Source organism: Sorex araneus, chromosome X (assembly GCF_027595985.1).
Source record: "Sorex araneus isolate mSorAra2 chromosome X, mSorAra2.pri, whole genome shotgun sequence".
NCBI classification, from domain to species: domain Eukaryota; kingdom Metazoa; phylum Chordata; class Mammalia; order Eulipotyphla; family Soricidae; genus Sorex; species Sorex araneus.
In genome coordinates, this window is record NC_073313.1 from 85,999,581 (window position 1) to 86,021,230 (window position 21,650).

The 21,650-nt window shown below is 39.4% G+C and overlaps 1 protein-coding gene across 1 annotated transcript in view; it reads left to right on the forward strand.

The window, feature by feature from the left end:
- The first annotated feature begins 527 nt into the window (after positions 1-527).
- Positions 528-21,650, forward strand: part of LOC129399645 (fibrous sheath-interacting protein 2-like) — a 112,717-nt gene continuing 91,594 nt past the window's right edge. The window contains exons 1-8 of the mRNA XM_055120140.1: positions 528-809; positions 1,185-1,310; positions 16,176-16,337; positions 17,189-17,278; positions 17,774-17,913; positions 18,979-19,120; positions 19,938-20,048; positions 20,584-20,707. Of these exons, the coding sequence (XP_054976115.1) occupies positions 711-809; positions 1,185-1,310; positions 16,176-16,337; positions 17,189-17,278; positions 17,774-17,913; positions 18,979-19,120; positions 19,938-20,048; positions 20,584-20,707 (994 nt within the window). The 5' untranslated portion in view covers positions 528-710. The remainder of the gene's footprint in view (positions 810-1,184; positions 1,311-16,175; positions 16,338-17,188; positions 17,279-17,773; positions 17,914-18,978; positions 19,121-19,937; positions 20,049-20,583; positions 20,708-21,650) is intronic.

The window sequence follows — 21,650 nt, forward strand, 5'->3', positions numbered from 1 at the left end:
GGGAGAGAAAAGGGAGATGGGAGAGTCGGGGAGAGGAGAGATGAGAGTGGAGGGGAGGGGAGGGGAGTTGAGAGGAGGAGAGGAGAGGAGAGGGGAGAGGGGAGAGTAGAGGAACTAGGGTGTGGCTTGAGGAAGGGAAGTGGCTGAGGGTTTACAGTGCCCACGAAGGGGGTAGCTGTGGCAAGGGAGGTGTTTGAGCAGCAGTGCAAAGGAAACGCCTATTTGTAAATCTGCACTGAGCAGAGTGCCAGGTCGCGGGGACCCCGCCAGAACGAGAGGAGGTAGAGGCAGCTAGTTCCGGGCAATGTGGAAGGTCCTGGGTTACTTCAATGAGGGGGTGTTGTTTTGAGAAAAAAACGGAATCACCATTGTGCCCCCGCATTGCATCCCCTCTGCATCCCGTCCTGGGCTCCGAGCACAAAAAGGTCGAAGTCACGAGACTTAGGGGCAGGGGCGGGGTGGGGGGACGCAGCGGGGCTGGTCAGGTGTATTTGGCTGGGAACAACGTCAGCGGAAAATAGTAGAATTCCAGTCCGGAATGTGGGGTACGGCATAGTGCGCCCCATCGGGCCATTCTCCCTGAGTGACGGGGTCAGAGTCGCTCAGACCTCAGCTGGCGGCAGCGGCAGCAAGGGGCCGAGTAGGGAGCGGGCGCGGCCAGGGGCTTAAAGCGTCCGTCCCCGGGCCCCCGGGGGGCTGGCGGCGGCCCGATGGAGCCGCCCCCTGGCCACAGTAAGAAGGCGGAAGCCTCGGCCAAGGAGCTCGCCGGCAGGAAGCCGAAGGTGAAACAGAAAGGCGAAAACGGCGCCGTGAGTAGCCCCTGGGGGCCCCGGAGCCCCGCTCATCCCCGGTCCCCGGGCAGGATCGGGCGGAGGGGCGGAGGCAGCTGGCGAGGCCCCGCGGGAGGGGAAGGGGCGGGTCTTGGGGGTTAGCTTCCGGGTCGCAGGTCCGGCGCCTGCCGCGGCCCGGGCCGCCATTAGGCCGGCCTCTTGGGGTGGGCCCCGGAGGCCCGGGCGGGCGGGCGGGAGCAAGCGGGGACGCCTTCCGGGGGAGCGGCCCCGCGGCTTCTTTTGAACCTGTGGCGCGGGCGTGTTTGGGCGGTGTTCGCCCGCTGAAGTGGGAGGGGACTGGCCCAAACGCAGGCGCTTGAGAAACGAACAGCCTTTCCCAACTGTGCCCGACAGAACTGGAAAAAGCAAGCGGTTCCCGAGATTGGACCCACCCACCTGCTGGACCTGCCCCTGGGGGGCAAGTTGCCCGTGTTCCCCGGGACCCGCAATGTGTTCTATACAACCAATTTATGCGAAAAGGTAAAATGTCTTCGTAGGACTGAAGTCGTGGCAAAGCTCGCTGCTCCATGTGAGACCGGGTGGGGGCTGGGGCCTAGACCGAGCCTCACCGCGGCTGGCCGTTCTGTATTAGAATTTCCCTCGGCCGGGGTCCGGATGACGTCAGTAACGGGACGGCCGCAGGGTGGCCCGCCCCCCCCCCCGCCCTCTCCTGGGCTCCGGGCCCGGCGCAGCGGAAGTGCCGGGTTGACGCTTAGAACGTGCTTTGATCCCGGTGAGAGAGACGCTCGCTGGCGCGTTCTGCTGACCTGCCACTTCCGGGCGCTCGGGCGCCATGACGCCGACTTGGAGGCCTCTTGGCATGTCTGATGTGTATCTAGTCCACCTGATAGTTTAAGTTTTATTTCCGGAAACAGTATTTTTCTTTTGAGAGCAGTTTGTTCTGCTAAATGTATTTCACCCTCAACAGAAACGACTTACATTTGCCAAAACTTAGCTTGCTAAAAGATGCTCAAAACTTTTTTCACTATTAGTCACATGATTGTTATTGTAGTAATGGTGTATATTATATAGTAATCGCAGCATCTGGATGTCATGTCTATACTGTTCCTCTGTCGTTGACTTCTTAGCTACTTCTTGTTTCCGGTCTTAGCTAATTATTGTAAGCCCTCCTAGACTTTATTATATTGCTTCCCCCCATGACATTCTCAGAAGACTGGGATGTTTCTTTGTGTTTTAGCGGGCCTCAAGGAAATAAGATTCTAATTTTAAACCTTCGATATTTTTTCTTTCAGTTTTAAGAATAATGTTAAGGGGCGAAGCGATTGTACAGAGGGTAGGGTTCTTGCACGAGAATTTTAAAATAATGATTTAATAATTTTTAATTTTTAATATTAAATAATTTTAAGTTATTTTATTAAAAATTAATATAATTTGTTATGAATTTTTAATGTTTATTTTAAAATAAAATTTAAAAAATTTTAAATGTTAAATAATTTTTATTTAAATTATAACTTAAATATTTTAATAACCGTAATCTTATAGCTAATATTTTTATATTAAAATAGCTTTAAAATAAATTTTAAATGATATTAAATATTATGTATTAAATTTTAAAAGTAATTTGTATTTAAAATATTTTAAATTTAAAAATTAATATTAATTTTATACTTATAACGTTTCAAATAATTTAACTGCAATGTAATTTTAAAATTTTAAAACAATTTTAAATAATTGTATTTTAAATTTAAAATAGCTTGCATTTAAATTACTTTAAATTTAAGGCATTAATAATTATAATTTTGTAATAAAATTTCAAGTACTTTTTATTTCAACATAATTTTAAAATAAAATTTAAAACAATTTAAAATTATTTTTAATTATAATTTTTATAACTTGAAACTTAAAATAATTTTTATTTTAAATAATTTTAAATATTTTAAATTTAAAACAATTTCTATTTAAATTATTTTATATACGAATAATAATTTTATAATTTAAAATTTTAAATATTTTTTATTTCAAACTCATTTTAAAGTAAAATTTAAAACAATTACAGTTTTAATTTAAAATTTAAATTTTTTAATAATTATAATTTTTTTATAATTTGAAACTAAATGATTTTGATTTTAAATAATTTTAAAATAAAATTTAAAGTAATTAAAAATTTCAAACTTAAAATACTTCTATTTAAATTATTTTAAATAGGGGAATGGAGTGATAACACAGCGGGTAGGGCGATTGCCTTGCACGCAGCCAATCGGGTTTGATTCCCAGCATCCCATATGGTCCCCTGAGCACCGCCAGAAGTGATTCCTGAATACATAAGCCAGGAATAACTCCTGTGCAACGCCGGGTATGACCCAAAAAGCAAAAAAAAAAAATTTAATAAAAATATTAATCATAATTTTTTTCTTAATATTTTCTTTTATTGAATCGCCAGTAAAATACACAGTTACAAAGTTTCTCATGATTGTGTTTTAGTCATACAACATTTCAACATCCATCCCTTTACACAGTACACATTTCCCAACACCAGTGTCCCTAGTTTTCCTCCAGCCACCCGTGCCCCCACCAGCCTGCATCTAGGGAAGACACCTTTTTTCTTTCTTTCTCTCACACCATGTCTCTATCTCATTTTGGGAATTATTGTTTGAAATATAGATACTGAAAGGTTATCATGTTTGTTCCTTTACCTACTTTCCACACTTAGTTCTTGTCTAGAGTGATCATTTCCAACTATCATTGTCATAGTGGTCCCTTCTCTATCCTACCTGCCTTTACACCACTTGTGACAAGCTTCCAATGGTAAACCACTTTTTATGTCCCTTGTTTCTACCGTTCTTGGTCTTAGTGTGATACTATAGGTATTAGTATCGTACTATATACTTCTTATATCCCACTAAATAATTCAGTCATTCTACATTTGTCCCTCTCATCCCTCTTCATCTGTATCATTTTGCTCAGCATGATGTGGAATGTCCGTGTCTCTCCATGTCCATTCATTTATAAGAAAATTTCATGCCTTCATTTTTCTTGGTGGCTGTGTAGTAGTGTACCATAGATTTTTTTTAATAATAAATTTATTTATTTTTAATTAATGAATCACCATGAGGGTACAGTTACGGATTTATACACTTCTGTGCTTATGCTTCCCCCATACAAAGTTCGGGAACCCATCCCTTCACCAGTGCCCATACTCCACCACCAGTAAACCCAGCATCCCTCCCATCCTCCCCAATCCCATCTCCCCCAACCCCACCCTGTCACTGTGGCAGGGCATTCCCTTCTGTTCTCTCCCTCTAATTAGCTGTTGTGGTTTGCAATAAAGGTGTTGAGTGGCCACTGTGCTCAGTCTCTAGCCCTCATTCAGCCCACAACTCCCTTCCCCCACATGGCCTTTGACTACATTATAGTTGGTGATCCCTTCTCTGCGTTGCCCTTTCCCCAGAATGTGAGGCCAGCCTCCTAGCCATGGACTCAACCTCCTGTAGTTGTTTCTACAATTCTTGGGTGTTAGTCTCCCACTCTGTTATTCTATATGTCATAGATGAGTGCAATCTTTCTATGTCTGTCTCTCTCTTTCTGACTCATTTCACTTAGCATGAAACTTTTCATGCCGATCCACTTAAATAAAAAATTTGTGACCTCCTTTTTTCTAACAGCTGCATAGTATTCCATTGTATAGATGTACCAAAGTTTCCTAAACCAGTCATCCATTCTAGGGCATTCAGGTTTTTTCCAGATTCTGGCTATTGTAAACAGTGCTGCGATGAACATACATGTGCACATGCCATTTCGATTATACTTTTTTGCCTCTCTGGGATATATTCCCAGCAGTGGTATTGCTGGGTCAAATGGGAGCTCAATATCTAATTTTTTGAGAATCGTCCATATTGTTTTCCAGAAGGGCTGAACCAGTCGGCATTCCCACCAGCAGTGTAGAAGGGTCCCTGTCTCGCCACATCCTCTCCAACTGCGGTTGCTTTTGTTCTTTTGGATGTGTGCTAGTCTCTGTGGTGTGAGGTGGTATCTTGTGGTTGTTTTGATCTGCATCTCTCTGATGATTAGTGATGTAGAGCACTTTTTCATGTGCCTTTTGGCCATTCGTATTTCTTCTTCGGTAAAGTTTCTGTTCATTTCTTCGCCCCATTTTTTGATGGGGTTGGATGTTTTCTTCTTGTAGAGTTCAACCAGTGCTTTATATACCATTGATATCAACCCCTTATCTGATGGGTATTGTGTAAATATCCTTTCCCATTCTGTGGATAGTCTTTGGATTCTGGTCACTGTATCTTTTGCGGTGCAGAAGCTTTTTAGTTTAATGTAGTCCCATTTGTTGATCTCTGTTTTTACTAGATTGCTTAGTTCTGTGTCACCTTTGAAGATACCTTCATCTTCAATATCGTGGAGGGTTTTGCCGACCTTGTCTTCAATGTACCTTATGGTTTGTGGTCTAATGTTGAGGTCTTTAACCCATTTTGATCTGACTTTTGTGCAGGTGTCAGGTCGAGGTCTACGCCCATTTTTTTGCATGTGGTTGTCCAGTTGTGCCAGCACCATTTGTTAAAGAGGCTTTCCTTGCTCCACTTCACATCTCTTGCTCCCTTATCAAAGATTAGATGGTCATACATTTGGGGTTGTGTGTAAGGGTATTCCACCCTGTTCCATTGGTCTACGGCTCTGCCTTTGTTCCAGTACCATGCTGTTTTAATTGTTACTGCTTTGTAGTAAAGATTGAGGTTGGGGAGGGTGATGCCTCCCATCGTCTTTTTCCCAAGAATTGTTTTAGCTATCCTTGGACGTTTGTTGTTCCATATGAATTTTAAGATTGCTTGATCCATTTCTTTGAAGAATGTCATGGGTATACTTATAGGGATCACGTTGAATCTGTATAATGCTTTGGGGAGTATTGCCATTTTGACAACATTGATTCTCCCTATCCACGAGCAGGGTATATGTTTCCATTTCCTCATGTCCTCTTTGATTTCATGGAGTAGCGTTTTGTAGTTTTCTTTGTAGAGGTCTTTTACTTCCTTGGTTAAGCTGATTCCGAGGTACTTGATTTTCTGGGGCACGATTGTGAATGGGATTGCTTTTTTCATGTCCCTTTCCTCTGCCTCATTGTTTGCATATATGAAGGCCATGGATTTTTGGGTATTGATTTTGTAGCCTGCAACTTTACTGTATAAGTCTATTGTTTCTAAGAGTTTCTTAGTAGAGGTTTTAGGCTTCTCTAGATATAGTATCATATCGTGTGCAAATAGTGAGAGTTTGATTTCTTCCTTTCCTTTCTGGATGCCCTTAATCTCTTTTTCTTGTCTAATAGCTATCGCAAGTACTTCCAGTACTATATTGAAGAGGAGTGGTGAGAGTGGGCATCCTTGTCTTGTGCCTGATCTCAGAGGAAAGGCCCTTAGTTTTTCCCCGTTGAGGATAATGCTTGCCGTAGGCTTGTGATAGAGATGGCTTCGACTATCGTGAGGAAAGTTCCTCCAAACCCCATTTTGGCGAGGGTTTTCATCATGAAAGGATGTTGGATGTTGTCAAATGCTTTCTCTGCATCTATTGATATGATCATATGGTTTTTATCTTTGCTTTTATTGATATGGTGGATTATGTTGATTGATTTCCGAATGTTAAACCATCCTTGCATCCCCGGGATGAATCCCACTTGGTCGTGATGTATGATCTTTTTGATAAGTTGTTGGATCCTATTTGCCAGTATTTTATTGAGGATCTTCGCATCGGTGTTCATCAGGGATATTGGTCTGTAATTTTCTTTCTTAGTGGTGTCTTTGTTTGCTTTTGGTATTAGGGAGATGTGTGCTTCATAGAAACTGTTTGGGAGATTTCCTGTTTTTTCAATTTCCTGGAAAAGTCTGAGGGAAACAGGCAGCAGGTCTTCTTTAAATGTTTGGAAGAATTCGCCAGTGAAACCATCTGGGCCTGGGCTTTTGTTTTGGGGGAGGTTTTTGATCACAGTTTCAATTTCCTTAACATTGATGGGTCTATTCAGGTATTCCAAGTCTTCTTTGTTCAGTCTTGGGAGATTGTAGGAATCGAGGAATCCATCCATTTCTTTTAGGTTCTCCTGTTTTGTGGCATATAGACTTTCGAAGTAGTCTCTAATGATCTTTTGTATCTCACTGGTTTCTGTTATGATGTCCCCCTTTTCATTTCTGATTCGATTTATTAGGGTTCTTTCTCTTTCTTTCTTTGTGAGTCTTGCTAGTGGTTTATCAATCTTGTTTATTTTCTCGAAGAACCAGCTCTTTGTTTCATTGATCTTTCGGATTGTCTTTTTGGTTTCCATGTCATTAATTTCTGCTCTAATTTTTATTATTTCTTTCCTTCGATCTGGTTTGGGTTCCTTTTTCTGGTCCTTTTCTAAGGTCTTGAGTCGTTTAGTCAGGCTGTCTATGTGGGCCCTTTCTTCCTTCCTGAGGAATGCTTGGAGAGCTATAAATTTTCCCCTTAACACGGCTTTAGCTGCGTCCCATAGGTTTTGGCAGCTCGTGTCTTCATTCTCATTTGTTTCTAAGTATTTTTTGATTTCTTCCTTGATTTCCTTCCTGACCCACTCATTGTTCAACATTGAATTGTTTAATTTCCAAGTGTTTGACTTGATTCTCCGTGTCAGTGAGTGGTTAGCTTCTATCTTCAGCGCATCGTGGTCTGAAAAGATGGTTGATACAATTTCTATTTTTCCGATTCTATTGAGGTATGTTCTCGGGCCCAGTACATGGTCTATCTTAGAAAATGTTCCTTGTGCACTGGAAAAGAATGTGTATTCTTTCTTTTGGGGGTGTAAGGCCCTGTATAGGTCTATTAGGCCTCTCTCTTCAATTTCTTCTTTCAGAGTCAGTGTTTCCTTGTTGAGTTTTGTTCTTGTCGATCTATCTAGAGACGATAAGGCCATATTGAAGTCTCCGACTACTATTGTGCTGTTAGTGATGTCCTCTTTGAAGTCTGCTAGGAGTTGTTTTAAATATTTAGCTAGTCGCTCATTAGGTCATATATGTTTAAAAGTGTGATTTCTTCCTGTTGTACATATCCCTTGATAAACAGAAAATGACCTTCGCTGTCCCTTTTAATCTTTTTCAATCTGAAATCTATGTTGTCGGATATTAGGATGGCCACTCCAGCTTTTTTAAGGGGGTTGTTTGCTTGCAGGATTGTTTTCCATCCTTTGACTTTGAGTCTATGTTTACTCTGTTTGTTCAGGTGTGTTTCTTGCAGGCAGCAGAATGATGGGTTTAATTTCTGGATCCATTTTGCCACTCTGTGTCTCTTTATGGGTGCATTTAGGCCGTTGACGTTGAGAGAGATTATTGTGATAGGATTTTGCGTCATATTTCTGTGGTATTTGTTGTTTTTATGTGGCTCCACCTTGTCTTACAGTAGCCCCTTTAGACCTTCTTTCAAGTTTGGTTTTGAGTCTATGAAGGACCTGAGCTGTTGTTTATCCGAGAAGTAGTGTATGGTTCCTTCGAGTTTGAGTGAGAGTTTAGCCGGATAAAGTATTCTTGGTGAGGCATTCATTTCGTTGAGTCTTTTCACTATGTCCCACCATTGTCTTCGGGCTCGGAGGGTTTCCTCTGACAGGTCTGCTGTAAATCTGAGGGGTGCTCCTTTGTATGTAATTTCCTTCTTTGACCTTGCTGCTTGCAGAATTGTGTCTCTATCCATAGCATCCGTCATTCTGACTATGATATGCCTTGGAGTCTTTTTATTCGGGTCTCTTTTTGCTGGTACTCTTCGGACTCCTTGTATCTGGATGCCTGCCTTCTCCAGCTCTGGGAATTTCTTAGCAATGATGTCTTTGACTGTGTTTTTTTCATTGGGGTTACTTCCCTGTGGTTCTGGTACTCCTATGATTCTTATGTTGTTTCTCTTGAAGTCATCCCCCAGGGCTCTGATTCGCTCTATAGCCATTTTGAGGTCTTTGGCCATGATTTGTTGTTGTCTATAAGCTTTCTGCAGCTCATCTTCCAGGTTGCTGATTCTTTCTTCAGCTGTAGTCATTCTACTGTTGAGGGCATCTAGAGAGATTTTTAATTCGTCTACCGATTCCTTTATTTGTGTGACTTCTGTTCGTAGGTTTGAGATTTCTGTTCTCATTTCTTCCTGTATTTTCTTGGTAGACCGTTCCAGTGCTTCATTCATCTCCTCCCTTAGTTTATTGGATGTCTGTTCCACGGTTGCTTGGAGTAGGTCGACTCTCCTACAGATCTCCTCTCTGAATTGTTTATCTGAGAGGTCGTAGATGTGAGTAGCCCCCATTGATGTTTCTGGAATTTTTTCTTCTCCCTCTCTTGGTGGAGGTGATTTTCGCTGCTTCCTCATATTGTTACGGAAGTATAGAGTTGGAGCTTTGTAGTTATTTATTCCTTTTTCTTCTTGTGGAAAGAAGGTTTTCTGATCGTGCTAAACTTCCCTTATTAACTGACAGATTTTATAGTGTCAGACTAAGCTAATGGCTATTTTGCGTGTTTGAGATCACAAAAGTGAATTTTCAAAACAATACAAGTACCGATTGAGCTGAGGTAATAAAGAATAACTGCGGCCGCGTTAGCGTTGGCCGCTCTGAGAGGAGGCCACGCCCACGTTTAGACCACGCCCACTAAGATACGGGACACGCCCCCAGTGTCTTCCTGCGAGGGCGGGCCGCAGTTAGGGGGCCAGGTCAGGAGCCGGGGCGCGGAGGACACGGCGGGGGCCTATTAATCATAATTTTATAATTAAAAAAATTTTTTTTTGCTTTCCGGGTCACACCCGGCGGTGTACATGGGGTACTCTTGACTCTGCACTCTGGAATTACTCCTGGAGGTGATCAGGGGACCATATGGGATGTTGGGAATAGAACCCAGTCGACCGCGTGATAGGCAAACTCCCTACCTGCTGTGATATCACTCCAGCCCCCTAATTTAAAATTTTAAAGAATTTTTATATCAAATTCATTTTAAAATAGCATTTTAAATAATTTTAAATATTTTAAATTTAAAATAATAAATTTAAAATAATTTCCATTTAAATTATTTTAAATTTAAAATTATTAAGTATAATTTGTGATAAAATTTTAAAATAATTATTTCAGAATTACTTTAAAATAAAATTTACAAATTTTAATTTTATTTTAAATGTAAAATTATTTAAAAAGTAAATATTTAATAATTGTAATTTTTATAATTTGAAACTTAAAATAATTTTATTTTAAATAATTAAAAAATAAAATTTAAGTTTTATATTTTATTTTAAATTTAAAATTATTTTTAATTTGAATATTTTAAATTAAAATTTTAATTATAAAATTCATTTTAAATTCAAAATAATTTTGTAATTATATTTAAAATAATTTTTATTTTTAAATAATTTAAAGATAAATCTAAAGAGCTGGAGCAATAGCACAGCAGGTAGGGCATTTGCCTTGCACGCGGCCCACATGGGTTTGATTACCAGCATCCCATATGGTCCCCTGAGCACTGCTGGGTATAATTCCTGAGTGCAGAGCCAAGAGTGGCCCCTGTGCATCGCCAGGTGTGACCCCAAAAGCAAAAATAAATAAATAAATCTAAAAAATTTTGTTTTAGTCTTTTGGGACACACCTGGTGATACTCAGGAGTTACTCCTGGCTTCACTCAGGAATTACTCATTCAGAAGGAAGGTGACTGCTAGAGACAAGGGTTGGAGTGGGGTGGGACTGCCTAGATGAATACTGGGGACATTGGTGGTGGAAATTATCCCACCAATGGTGTTCAATCATTGTATGAGTGAAACTCAGTCATGAATCATGAAAGCTTTGTAACTATTACTAATTGTGGCTTAATAAAAAAAATGAAATAAAGAAAGGATTACACCTGGTCGTGCTCAGGGGACATATAGGATGCTCCGTATCAAACTCTGTATGGCTGCATGCAATGCAAGGCAGGCGCCCTATCCACTATACTAGCATTTGGGCCTATTAAAATAATTTTTAATTTTAAGTTATTTTAAATTTAAAATAATTTTTATTTAAATTATTTCAGATTTAAATTTTTAATAACAATTTATCATTTGAAATTTTAAATTATTTTATTTTAAATAACATTAAAATAAAATTCAAAATAGTTTCAAATATTTTACTTTAAATTTAAAAGAATTTTTAAAAATTCTTTTAAATTTAAATTTATTATAGTAATTTTCATGATTATAAATTTTAAAATGATTTTTTATTTGCGGCATCATGACATAATACTGTTAATGATTGGGTTTCATGCTTTCAATGTTCCAACATCACACCTTCTACCAGAGTGTCCCCCTCTAAAGCTCATCCACCTACCTTCCTCCTCCCCTCTCCATGGTAACTTTGTGTGGTTTGGGAACCACATCCAGTGCTTCTCACGTCTTACTCCTGGCTTTTTGCTTAGAGATCAGTTGGTAGACCAATGTGATTCCCAGATAGACCCCTGGATGGCCGTGTGCAAGGCAAGCACCCTACCTGTTGTACTACTGACCCTGCTTTTGGCATTATTTTGAAACTCATGACATAGAACTATGATTCATCTAAATCAGAGGTAGATTGTGGCAGAGTTTAGATCAGAACCACTGTTTCATGACTCTTAGGCCACACTCTTTCAACAGACTTTCCTGCTTCCTCTATACCTTTTTTAGCAACGCTAAGCAAACAAGAAATTTAGGGCTATAATGATAGTACAGCGGATAATAGGGCTTTTGCCTTGTGCACTGGCAACCAGGGTTCAATCCCAGCTACCCCATATAGTCCTCCACATACCTGAAGTAACCTCTGAGCATGGCTGGGGGTGACTCCAAAAACAGCCAAAAAGAAAAAAAGAAATTTAGATACTTCATATTGTTTGAACCACAAGTAGAAGTAAAATGACAGTATTCTGTCCAAGTTTTCAACAGAATTAAAGTAATATTGTAACCTTCCTATATTTAGCTATCCATTAATAAAAACTTGAAAACCTATCCAATATTTCAACATCATCATACTAAGTATATTTTCTAGTAATTTATCTATAAATTAATATGCTTGTTATTATGTTTAAGACATTGGTTTTATTGTAAAGTTAATAGCAACTACTTTGGGGCTGGAGCAATAGCACAGCGGGTAGGGCGTTTGACTTGCACGTGGCCGACCCGGGTTCGATTCCCAGCATCCCATATGGTCCCGCGAGCACCGCCAGGAGTAATTCCTGAGTGTAGAGCCAGGAGTAATCCCTGTGAATAGCCAGGTGTAACCCAAAAAGAAAAATAAATAGCAACTACTTTGTCAATTACACACTTAGCTTTCAGGAAAAATAACATGTTAAGTGATACAAACATTTTGCACAAATTAAAGTTTACCCTATATTCTTCCAGTGGCAGGTAGTGATAATATAAAACAAGAGTCTACAGGGAAAACAGTACTTTTAATTAACAACAAAAGGCTTATATTGGCCTTAATGAATGGATATGCACTTTCTTAAGAATTCAGTAGCCCAGGAAGTTTGGTCCAACAAAATTGTGATCAACAAAATTCAACACCTAAAAGTAGTAGTAATAGTCAATCTACTAATTGCATCGAAACATCTAAAACATCTAAAAGTAGTAGTAATAGTCAGTCTACTAACTGCAGCAATTGTTGCTTTTTCCTCTTCGAAGGTATAGATTTCTATGTGTAAAAAAGTCATTGTCCAGAATATGGCTTTGTCTTGCTGTTGTCTTGCTGCTTTGCCTAAGTATCAAACATACTACCTACTGTGCAGGAACTCTTTTTTATTATTTATTTTTTTAAATTTTTTAATTTTTTTATTTTATTTAATCACCATGAGATAGTTACAGGCTTTCATGTTTGGGTTACAATCTCACAATGATCAAACACCCATCCCTCCACCAGTGCACATTCCCCACCACCAATATACCTGGTATGCCCCCCTTTCCCACCCTCCCCTGCCCCTAAGGCAGACAATATTCCCCATACTCTCTCTCTACTTTTGGGCATTATAGCTTGCAACACAGACACTGAGAGGTCATCATGTTTGGTCCATTATCTTCTTTCGGCATGCATCTCCCATCCCCACTGGTTCCTCCAGCCATCATTTTCTTAGTAATCCCTTCTCTATTCCATCTGTCTTCTCCCCTCTGCTCGTGAAGCAGGATTCCAGCTATGGGGCAATAGCCCTGGCCCTTGTATCTACTGTCCTTGGGTGTCAGCCTCATGTGATGTTATTTTATACTCCACAAATGAGTGCAGTCCCTCTATGTCTGTCCCTCTCTTTCTCATTTCACTTAGCATGATACTCTCCATGTTTATCCATTTATAAGCAAATTTCATGACTTCATCTCACCTAACAGCTGCATAGTATTCCATTGTGTAGATGTACCAAAGTTTCTTTAACCAGTCGTCTGTTTCAGGGCACTCGGGTTGTTTCCAGATTTTGGCTATTGTAAACAGTGCTGCAATGAATATATAGGTACAGATGTCATTTCTACTGTGCTCTTTTGTATCCTCAGTATATATTCCCAGAAGTGGTATTGCAGGGTCATATGGAAGCTCAATTTCTAGGTTTTGAAGGACTGTCCATATTGTCTTCCAGAAAGGCTGGACCAGTCGGCATTCCCACCAACAGTGAAGGAGCGTCCCTTTTTCCCCACATCCACACCAGCACTGGTTATTTTTGTTCTTTTGAGTGTGTGCCAGTCTCTGTGGTGTGAGATGATATCTCATTGTTGTTTTGATTTGCATCTCCCTGATGACTAGCAATGTGGAGCAGTTTTTCATGTGCCTTTTGCCATTTGTATTTCTTTTTTGAGGAAACTTTTTTTTTTGCTTTTTGGGTCACACCTGGCAATGCACAGGGGTTACTTCTGTCTCTGTACTCAGGAATTACCACTGGCGGTGCTCAGGGATATATGGGATGCTTGGAATCGAACCTGGGTCAGCCACATGCAAGGCAAACGCCCTACCCGCTGTGCTATTGCTCCAGCCCCCTTTTTTGAGGAAACTTCTGTTCATTTCTTCTCCCCATTTTTTGATGGGGTTGGAGGTTTTTTTCTTATACAATTCTACAAGTATCTTGTATATCCTGGGTATTAATCCCTTATCAGGTGGGTATTGGGTAAATATTCTTTCCCATTCTGTGGGCTCTTTCTGTATTTTGGTCACTGTTTCTTTTGAAGTGCAGCAGCTTCTTAGTTTGATGTAGTCCCATTTGTTTATATTTGCTTCCACTTGAGTGGTCAGTGCTGTTTCGTCCTTAAAGATGCTTTTAGCTTCAATGTCATGGAGAATTCTGCCTACATTTTCTTCTATGAACCTTGTTAATTCATGTCTGATATTGAGGTCTTTAATCTACTTTGATCTGACTTTTGTGCCTGGCATTAAGACAGAGGTTAGAGTTCATTTTTTGCGGGTAGCTATCCAGTTTTCCCAGCACCACTTGTTGAAGAGGCTTTCCTTGTTCCACTTTTCATTTCTTGCTCCTTTGTCAAAGATTAAGTGGCCATATTTTGGGGGTCTGTGACAGGATATTCAACTCTGTTCCATTGGTCTGCAGGTCTGTTTTTATCCCAATATCATGCTGTTTTAATTACTACTGCTTTGTAGTAGAGTTTGAAGTTGGGGAGGGTGACGCCACCCATCTTCTTTTTTCCAAGGATTGCTTTAGCTATTCATGGGGGTTTATTGTTCCATATAAATTTCAGGAGTGTTTTGTCTATTTCTTTGAAAAATGTCATGGGTATCCTGATAGGGACTGTATTAAATTTGTATAGTCCATGCAGGAACTCTTAGGTTCAGGAGTGGGATTCCACAGAATCCTTCATACTTCCAGCATGAAGATAGGTCTGGTGGAGAAAAGAGGATGAGAAAGGTAGTTAGGTTTGTTTTCCCTCACTTTAAATTCTGCTCACATTTCTTTTCAAATAAAAGCCTAATAATGTCAACATATTGTGGTTTAATCTCTTGCCCCCACACTAGGCTCTGTTCACCAGGGCCCCCTCGGAGTAAGTTTCCCTCCCTGCCCCAAGCAGAGCCCAGCAGCTGAAAACCTCCAGAACACAGCCACAGCCATACTCAAGGCTACTTTACACACACTCTGATGAGCCTAATGCATGAAAGAACCGTCAGAGAAATCCAGGTATGGGGGACCCGTGGCTGAGATCTCCAAGCCTGCTCGGATCGGGACTGGGACTCATCCACCAAGATCCCCAGTTGTCCAGTAGTTTGGCAGTCACACCCACAAACTGCCCCCATTGCCATGTATTCTAATCAACGGCCAAGATCCAGAGATTATAAAACAAAGCTCCGGAAGAGAGCGATACAGAATCTCAAATGGCAGAGCCTGGCAAGCTACCCATGGTGTATTCAATATGTCAAAAACAGCAACGATAATGGGCTTCATTCCCCTGACTCTGAAGGCAACAGGGACGAATGGAGACATTACTGGCAGCTGCTCGAGCAAATCAATGAGCAACGGGATGACAGTGACAGTGATTGAGGTTTATAAGTGCTGTTTCAAAAGGAAATCATGAATTTTGCATATAAGTGGATCGGCATGGAAAGTTTCATGCTGAGTGAAATGAGTCAGAAAGAGAGAGACAGACATAGAAAGATTGCACTCATCTGTGGTATATAGAATAACAGAGTGGGAGACTAACACCCAAGAATTGTAGAAATAAGTACCAGGAGGTTGACTCCATGGCTTGGAGGCTGGCCTTACATTCTGGGGAAAGGGCAACTCAGAGAAGGGATCACCAACTATAATGTAGTCGAAGGCCATGCGGGGGAAGGGTGTTGCGGGCTGAATGAGGGCTAGAGACTGAGCACAGTGGCCCCTCAACACCTTTATTGCAAACCACAACAGCTAATTAGAGAGAGAGAACAGAAGGGAATGCCCTGCCATAGTGGCAGGGTGGGGTGGGGGGAGATGGGATTGGGGAGGGTGGGAGGGATGCTGGGTTTATTGGTGGTGGAGAATGGGCACTGGTGAAGGGATGGGTTCCCGAACTTTGTATGAGGGGAGCATGAGCACAAAAGTGTATCAATCTGTAACTACCCTCACGGTGATTCACTAATTAAAAATAAATAATTTTTTTAAAAAGTGCTTTTTTAGGTTAGAGAGATAGTGTTTGCCTTGCAAGCAACTGATCCCTGGCATCACATGTGGTCCCCTGACAACTGTCAGAGCACTCCCTGAGCACAGAACCAGGAATAAACCCTGAGCACTACTGGATGTGACTCAAATACCAAAATTAAATTTTAAAAATTGTATTATTTTTAACACTTTAAAACTTGATCATTTTACATTAAATTAATTGCTTTATTTATTTTAAATACAATTGTTTTATATTTTTATTTTACTTTTATTCTTTTTTTTAATGATCTTGAATCTATTTTTTCAGCTTTATCAACCATCTTATGGTTTTAATTTGAATGATCCATATTGCCGGCATATGGACACTAGCTATAAAAGCCTACATGATCCACATTTAAAATCATACTATAATCGAAAAGATATGCTGAAGAAATTAAAGAAAGATGGCTATATCACCAGCAACAATAAAGTGAGTTGGAGCTTATTTATTGTTAATCAGCATAAACTATTGGCATTTGCCTCTGTACTTGAACCTTATATTAACTTTCAGTTGATCAGTAAAGGATAAACACCTAATAGAAAACTCAGTGAATTAGTATTTGTGAAAAGAGAAACAAGCAACTATTATTTATAAATAAAACTAGATGTTCCTACATTTGGAGCAAATGATAAACATAAAAATATTTGAGTACAGAAAAACATACACGAGGGGGCTGGAGTGATAGCACAGCAGGTAGGGAGTTTGTCTTGCACACAGCTGACCCAAGTTCGATTCCCAGCATCCCATATGGTCCACCAGCACCAAGAGGAGTAATTCCTGAGTACAGAGCCAGGACTAACCCCTGTGCATCGCTGAGTGTGACCCGAAAAACAAACAAAAAAAAAACCACAAGCTATTTATATTTTTCTCCCAACCCTGTTTATGTTACTGCCTTCCCTCTAAAAGTAATAATAATTCTGTATGCACTATCAAAGAAAAGAAATATTCCCCATATCCTTTACGAAGAATAGAGACAAAATGAAACTGAGCAAAGGACAATGTGGTAGAATAGATTCTTTCAGGGATTAAACAATGTTATTCTAGTAGTATTTTAATAGCATTCATTTGAGAGAGTAAACTCCACATGATATGAACCATACTACTGAAATGATTTTATTTATATCAAAATTTCCTTGTGGTACAGACAATTTTAGAAAGACATTGCTTTCTAAATTGTTACCAAAATATGTTATAATTACTCTTGATTCCAAAATTATTACTAAAATGAATATAATTGTGATGCTGGAAAGTTTTATTCGGTGTTCATCTTTCTATTTTAGGTCACCTGTAGTTTGAAAGAATTAAATAAATACAAGGATTATCTGACCAGTTTGAAATTAGACTTTGAAAGAAACTATATACGAGAACAAGTAAGTTAAAAACAAATGAGGTGGGCTAGAGCGATAGCATATCGGGTAGGGTGTGTACCTTGCATGTGGTGACCCGGGTTTGATTCTCAGCATCCCACATGGTCCTTGAGCACCGCTAGGAATAATTCCTGAGTGCATGAGCCAGGAGTAACCCCTGTGCAACATTGGATGTGATCCAAAAAGCAAAAAAAAAAAAAACAAAAAAAGAGGTTTGTAGGAAAAAAATTATACAGAATTTTGAAGGAAGTGTTGATCTTCTGTTTCTGACCTGGAAGTATTAAGGTATCAAATAAATTATCTAGAAGTATATGAGGTAAAAATTATACTTTTGCCATAATTTCATTTAAATAATTTTTTTCATTTGTCTAGAATAGATCCATGGTAAACTTAAGTGCAGGTAACAAAATTTGTAAAGTACAACAAGTTAACTAAACATACAAGACAACATTTCAAAAGACAGGTACAATGATATTCTTTTTTTTTTTTTTTTTTCAGAAAATGCTTCAGAAACAAATAAACAACTGTTACAAACTGAAGAAATCTTACCAGCTTGAAGAAAAGGAACTATTTCAAGACTGGTTGTTGGAAGAAAAATCACAAGTAAGCCCAGGAAAGGAAGCTTTCTTAAGACAGAGGTAACATCAATTAATTTATATTATTAATATACATTCTATTAATATACATTCTGTTTACCCCTGAAGGTTATAAAAGCAATAGAAACCATTGAAAACAGGTTTTAAAAAATTAGACACACCTTCAGTGTGAAGAAAAAGTTATTAAACAGTAAGAGATGAGAACCTTGCTACCAGGGCTAGGGAGGAGAGTTAAGGATAACAGAAGGTAAGTAAAACTGACATCTGAATAAATCGAAAGTGCAAATAGGAAACTCCAGTCCATAGTAACAGAGGGAGAGGTGTCATTAGCACCTTTCAAATTTAAGTAAATTATTTCAAGATTAAAGAGTAAGAGTAGCTATGACTATATTCATCAACCACCCAACCGTGTGTACTCTTGGTATACCAAATTGTGTATGTTCATTCAGCTATTACCCACATACATTTCATGTTATGTTACAAACATGAGTTTTAGGATTTTTTCTTTCTCCCTGAGGCTAGTTCCCATCACCTGGCTCTTATATTCCATGACTCCATGTCTGATATATCAGAATATGCAGTTATCTACTAGAATCCAAAGAATTGAGAGTTGCAGGGTAGTACCCACTTCTTTTAAGGAATTTTTTTTAATTGATCTTGGGCCACATCCAGCGGTGTTCAGGGGTTATTCCTGGATCTGTGCTCAGGAATTACTCCTGTTGGTGTTTAGAGGACCATATTGGATGCCTGGGATCAAACCCAGGTCAGCCATGTGCAAGGCAAGCACCCTATCCACTGTATTATCATGCCTGTCCTACAAATATTTTTTAACATCCTTAAGGATTAATTTTTTAAAAATATATTCCTGAAACTCAGTTATGATTAATCTCTATAAAGCGTTTATGACCTGTCCACATTTCAACTTTGTCCCATCCACAATAACTAAGTCTGGTAAAATGAGTATAGCATGGAGAGGGTCCCTGAAAAAAATACTCTCACTTCCTGTATTTCAAGAAATTAATTAGCAATCCAGAAAGTGATTAGGTAATACCAAAGTGGATAATAAAGAAAACCCTCATTTACTGTCACCTATATTTGCACCTTTAGATATATAGACATGATTAATACGGAACTACAAAAGAGGAATGGAAAGGAAGAAAGACCACCCACAAGTTACATGAAGGAGGAAGAAAACCAATATCAGGAAAACATCAAAAAACAACTTGATCTACACGAACAAATTGAAGAGGCAAGAATCACATTTTAAATATTAAGGGGAAATTGTGCATTGTTGTTTCATTTATAAACATTCTTAGCAACATCACCTTAAGTTTACATGTCTTAAAAGTTACCACTGTTGGGACTGAAGCAGTAGCACAGCGGATAGGGCATTTGCCTTGCATGCGGCCGACCAGGGTTCGAATCCCAGCATCCCATATGGTCCCCTGAGCACTGCCAGGGGTGATTCCTGAGTGCAGAGGCAGGAGTAACCCCTGTGTATCGCCGGGTGTGACCCTCTCAAAAAAGAAAAAAAGGTTACCACTGTTAAAACCAATTAAAAAAACTACCGTTAATATTTTATCATTATTTTATAATCACTATAATAGACAAGATTTAACTTAACAGTGTGGTACTGATACCACAAATTATTTATTTAATTAGTTTCACAATTCAGGTGATACTAAAATTTCAAAATTTCACTCCAGTGAAAAATAATCAGACCTGCATTCTCCTCGAAGTCCTGAAAAGCTTTTGTTGAGCCTTTTGTAATTACATATGTAATCATATGTAATCTGATAGAAAGTCAGACTCCATAAGAGAAACCGGTTTTATGCTTCCAACAGCATCATAATAATTTTCTTTCTTAATCCATCCACTCAACCGACACATCTTCCCTCCCCCCCAAAAAAATGTACACTAGTACATCCAAAAGTCAAGGCAAGATATTTGACCCATTTTCTGTTAGGCCTTTAATAAGATCAATTTTATATACTGTCAGGTTGTCAGAATAACCAAAAATGATTGTGAAAGAACTTTTGACTACTGTGACTTTGTGTTCTGTTTAGGATTGGAAGGTGAAAGAAATGTTGCTGCTCTCGAAGATTGGAGAAGAAGTACAAAGAGAAGAGAGACTTGAGAAACAACGTCAAAAAACTAGAGAACAAGCCAATTTGAAGGTAAGGTGATGTTTTACCTGTAAACTCGGGACAGTTTGAGGTGAAAGTTTTTGCCAAGTTTGATATTTTTCATTTAAAATATAAAATGCATTTTTATTTGAAATGTATATATTAACTTCATATTTTCAAGTTATATTTGTCAAGTTTGATAACACGAATGACCTAAACTCACAAGGGGATTGTTAGACACAGACAGGTCTGAAACTGGACTTGAAAAGATGATTTGAATGGAAGCTCTCTCCAGAAAAGTGGGCAATGAGATCAGCTGGGCCAAGGAGATAGCTCAAAGAGTTGGAATACATACTTTCTATTCACAAGTCCCTGACCCCACAAGCAGTGATTGGTAGACCCCTATAAATTTTAAAATATATTCTTTCTTTTGCTGGAAGACAAAAACTTACCACTACTACCTTCCAAACGTTGTACTCATTGTGACTCTAGAACTCACAAGACAGGAATATGTCATCATATTTGAAATATCTGCTTGCATTGTCAGTGACAAGTTAGTACATTAAATATATGTTTACTATTTTAGAAACAACTGCTTCTAGAGAAAAGAATCGCCTATCATTTACAAAAAATGCAAAAGACCCCTTTTAAGAAGGAAGAGTCTATGCCTATAAGTACACTTGAGAAACAACCATTGACTGCAGTGGAAGGTGAGCAAGGCAATCAAAGGAAAAGATGCATGTATTTTACGTATCTGTGACTTTGTAGAATCGGTGTGCTCATGTAGTCACAAATTCACTTTTGCAGTGGGAAGTCCACAAGTCCCTGAGTTTGATCCCCAGTAATGCATGGCCTCCAGATCACCTTTAGGTTTGACTGTAGTGGCTCCCTGACACAGGCACTTCTCAGTTACAACTCAAGTTGTAAAAAATGTGCACATATGATTATATTATTAGAATGAATTTTATAAGCTCATTATAAAAATTAAATGTCAGGGCTGGAGCGATAGCACAGCAGGTAGGGTGTTTGCCTTGCACACGGCTGCCCCGGGTTCAATTCCCAGCATCCCATATGGTCCCCTGAGCACCACCAGGAGTAATTCCTGAGTGCAGAGCCAGGAGTAACCTCTGTGCATCACTGAGTGTGACTCAAAAAGCAAAACAGAACAAAACAAAACAAAAACGGTCTATAGAGTGCAGGTTCACAAGACTGTCTGTATCACAGATCTGTTTATTTTTGGTTTGGGGGCCACAGTTAAGGCTTACATCCTTTCCATTCACAGGTCCCTGTGTTTGATCCCCAATAATGCACGACAGGCATCTTACCTGTCATACTATTGCTCCAGCCCCCTATATTAGATCTCATGTAAACTTGTAAAGGAGACAGCGCAAAAAGGCAAGAATATAGACTGTAAACAAAGAAAAATTTTACTGAGTCAGTAAAGATTACACAGATGAGCTAATGTGAGAGAGAAGAGATCTGGGGAGATGGCTCAAAGATGTGTGTGCATGCTTTGTATACAGGAGCAATTTCTGTGATGTTCAGAAAAATATTATGCAAAATAATTAGCAGAACTGGGTTCAAAAATGAATAAATGTATATAGAGTACAAGGTGATAGGAGGGTTCTTTGTGAAGGGACGCTGACATCAATG